The sequence below is a fragment of the Mesitornis unicolor genome, unplaced genomic scaffold, assembly GCF_000695765.1.
Source record: "Mesitornis unicolor isolate BGI_N332 unplaced genomic scaffold, ASM69576v1 scaffold18386, whole genome shotgun sequence".
In the NCBI taxonomy this organism is placed as follows: domain Eukaryota; kingdom Metazoa; phylum Chordata; class Aves; order Mesitornithiformes; family Mesitornithidae; genus Mesitornis; species Mesitornis unicolor.
In genome coordinates this window covers 12,543-16,616 of record NW_010193157.1, presented here as the reverse complement: position 1 = coordinate 16,616, position 4,074 = coordinate 12,543, and the positions used below count along the sequence as shown (strand labels likewise).

The window sequence follows — 4,074 nt, the reverse complement described above, 5'->3', positions numbered from 1 at the left end:
AATGGAAGAACAGGTATTGATACTTGAAAAACATCTTAATGATGGGCACTTCATGGGAGACTTTTGTGACTTAATCTCAGTCCTGGGATGCATCTTATGAAGCTCTAGATATTTTAATCTGACAGCGTTAAGGGAAATTCACTTAATATAGCAACAGTTAAATATTGTTGCTTAATGCTTTTTTTGGGAAAGTAACTTCACAGCTTACATAGAAAGGGATAGTATATGTGTTAAGCTACTTAAATGTCTCCAGTTTCTAATATCTAAATAAATGTCCTGTACAAAAGTTACCTTTGTATGTAACAGATGCTCTGTGCAAATAAGAAGATAAAATACTGCAGCTATTTCTCAAAACCTGATTATTGCTCTGAAGTTTCTTTTGACTCTAGCAGTATGTGAAATAGGAAGGACATAGTTCTGTTGGTGTTTGATTTTATTTAAAAATTCTGTAGGCTTTGGCTACTTCTGTAACTCATTTCTTGAATACACTTCAGTGACAAGGGTTGAAAAGGAGTAAGGTGTGTTAGGAAATACATAGAATACGAGAATGTATAACAATACATAAAATGAGAGGGACTAACAGAGTGGCGCATCCTTTGTATTAAGTGCTCAGGCTTATGAATACAGTGAAAACAATTACTTGGTTAAGAATCAAGATTTTCTAGTGGACATATAGTATCCAACAGTTTACCTATGTTGGGATCTCAGCGGAGAGCAAAAGTTTGGAGTGACTGTTGTACTACTACATGGATCCTTAATGCTGCCAATCTGTTTTCCTTAACTCAGAAATACTCCTTAAAGTACAGATGAATTAAGTTTTCAGGCCCATTTACTTACTGAGAATTCCAGCAAGATGACAGCTTCATGCCTGTCATGAACAGCACTAGTTGTTGTAGTTACTGTGTAGGTTGAGGGTGACTCACTCTGTTTCATAGTCCACCCAGTAGCAGCTGCCTACTAATAATTAAACCTATTTTGTTGCAGTCCCAAAGTGAAAAGGTTCGATTACACTGGCCAACATCCTTACCTTCTGGAGATGCATATTCTGCTGCGGGGACTCACCGATTTGTCCAAAAGGTAAAATATTTCTCATTAACTCCTCTGAATAATGGGCTCACCTGTGATATTGCTGTATAATATTTTGTCTGGGTAGGTAAGTGGGGTTTTTTAGGTGTTTCTGGTAACTTACAATGGTTACTAATTTTCAAATTAAGTAGCTGGAATTGGAGGAGAACTGTTTTCTGTCTTGGCTCAGAAAATACTGATTGAAGTATCTATTTAGAATACTCTCAGCATATATCAAGCTTGTCAGTTAGATAATAAAGGAAAAATCCCAACTTTCTAACTTCAGTGTTCTTAAGATACCTTCACTAAAATTCACTGAATTGATTTTATTAGAAAAAAAAAAAATAAAAATCCAGTCACTTGTCAACTGTTCCTGATACAATTTTTTGTGTTACTGGAAACACTATGCTCCTCTCAGGGCTACACTGGGAGCATAATACATAATAGGTGCATGAAATCAGCATTCGCTGCTGTGCTTGCTGCTTATGGTCCTTTTGTTTCCTTTTCTTCATTATCTTGTGCTTGCAAGTTGGTACTGAATGCTCTGTTGTGCCTTTGTTCTGATTACTTGGTTTTTTCTTTGTCTGTCTCTGGTAGCCCTATAGTCGCTCTTCTTCCATGTCTTCCATTGATCTAGTCAGTGCCTCTGATGATGTTCACAGATTCAGCACCCAGGTACTGTATTAATGTGTAGAGTGGGGGTTGCATATCTTTGCTGTATTTCATCCTCTTCTCTAGAACCTGGGTTTTTTGTTACATAAATCACTGCTTGCTTTAAATTAGTATGTTGAGACAAACAAAGGAGTTCTATATTCCTGTACTAAATGATTGTGTTTTTACATCCAGCTTGCATGCGTATCACTTGTGCAGAGGCCTAGATCTTGTGAAACTGTTGGCTTTAATTCAGTAACTTTAATAAAAATACCTACACAATTTGAAAATTTTACATTTCTGATTATAATGAAAGTAGAGTAACACCTGTTTTTTGTGGGCTGGAGATGGTCTGCTTCAAATTGAATAGTTTTTCTTGCTTTTAAATAAAAGGTTTGGTTTTTTTGTTTAATATTTGTTTGTAATGACATTAAGATACTAAGTGTTAAAGTTCACTGTTTCTATTTTTTACCTCTACAACTACTTTTACTGAAAGTTTGTAAAGTATTTTGGCAAACAGGATTATTTCTATGAGAATTTTTACTGAAGAATTTCAATATATTCACTATATTCATATCCTTTAGAGAGTCAGTCTGACATCCTGAATGTCAGTGTCATCATAGTGATGTATTTCAGTAATGTACAAAATTGCTATAGGTTCTTGCTCTGAAGATCGTAGGTTAGAGTAGAATTAGATAGGTGAGTTCATGTGTTTTCTCTTTAGTCTGAAAAAAAGTTATTCAGACATGGCATTCATGCCATTAGTTTCCTTCTGCTGTGGTCTGTCTGTGATTGTGGATGTGGAGCTGCTTCTGGGATCTGTTATTTTGGAGGGGTTTTTAAAAAATTAATGCTGCAAACAGCCTGCTTTTTCAAACAGAGGGAATGGATTTTCTTTTTATTAACAGAGCCTGGAATCGTACCACCTGCAGATCTTACTACCAACTTTGTGAGCAAGACCCTCAGGCATAAGGACTTGCTTGCTGGACTGAATACCCAATGCTTGCCTTGATGTTTCGCAGTCAGTTGATTTCTGAAATTTGAACTTATTGCAAGGGGAAAAGTATGCAGGTCATACTCCATTAGTCAGGTTATTTTTTCCAGTTTTGCTTTAGTCTGGGAAGAGGAGGAAGTCAACTAATAGAAAGCAAGTTTGATTCTGAAGATAGGAGCTGGCTGTCAGACTGTGGGTACATGGGCTGTTCAATATAAGGGAAATGCATAGTTGCTAAAATATGTGGACCTCCTCATTTTCAACTCTTTCATGCCTGTAATAACATTTCCACATTCATATGATAAACCTGAGTATCAGAGCACTAGTGTGACTGAAAAACTAACCATTCAAAAACAAATCTGAGGTGACAGTTATGATAATAACACAAATTGAGGTTAAGGATCAGGATCAAATTAACTGTAGTCAAGTTGATGCTCTTTTCAGCTGCTGTATGGATTGTAATGCATAGAAGTTACTACTGAGTGCCTTCGAATGCAGTTTCAAGTTGGTCAACTCATTGCAGGAAGGATTATCTTCTTAACTTATAGGAAACTCCTCTCCACACATACCCTCCACCCCCCCAGATCTTTTCTCTAGAACAAGTTTTTGCCAGATCAACAAGTTAGTCCACCTGCTCTTGAGCTTCATTGCTAGTAAACAAGCAGGTGAAAGACAACTGAGAGCATGAAGAGAAAAGCAGCACACCTTTGGGTGGCAACCAGCTCTGGACATTACTGACATGAAGTTGGCCTCTGTCCCCAGGCTGAGGATGTGGCCTTTGGAAAGTCAAACTAGTATCTTGATTCTGAATAAGTGTGACTTGTTTCTAGACTTCATTGATTCAAAGGGAATTTTGGTATCAGTACAAGGTCAAGTGGAAACTTGCAGCCTTGTTTTTAAGATTGAGAAGTATAAACATGTTTTGTGATGGGAGCTGGTTCTTCAGTGTGAAAGGCATTGATTTGTCTCTGCCAGTCAAGTGGGAGGTTGTGGGCTTAAAATGCTGTAGATGTATTGCAAGTTATTTTCTTATAAAGGACTATCAGATTTTAAAATAGATTGAGCACGTCTGAGAGCCTTTAAAGTGAAGAACTTTCCACATAATGTTCAGGCCAAGGTTGCATAGCATGCAGGTTACAGGTATTTTTGCAGACCACTCCTGTAGCCTGCTAGGAACCTAGAGGTAATAGTGTGGCCTCCCCAGAGGGAAAGAAGCTGTGAATCTTGACTGTGCCTCTGAAATAGGTGCTGGTTCACAGACAACGACCAGTGCATAGATTACATACAGTCTGGGCAGGTAGTATGGGTAAGGCAGTTGCAGGTACTGAATTCCTTGGTGAAGACGTAGGAAACTGTTTAGATTG

The 4,074-nt window shown here is 37.7% G+C and overlaps 1 protein-coding gene across 1 annotated transcript in view; it reads left to right on the top strand.

Moving 5' to 3' along the window:
• Positions 1-984: 984 nt before the first annotated feature.
• Positions 985-4,074, top strand: part of COL4A3BP (collagen, type IV, alpha 3 (Goodpasture antigen) binding protein) — a gene marked incomplete at its 5' end in the record, with an annotated part of 12,482 nt that continues 9,392 nt past the window's right edge. The window contains 2 exons of the mRNA XM_010187369.1: positions 985-1,077; positions 1,663-1,740. Coding sequence (XP_010185671.1) covers positions 985-1,077; positions 1,663-1,740 — 171 coding nt within the window. The remainder of the gene's footprint in view (positions 1,078-1,662; positions 1,741-4,074) is intronic.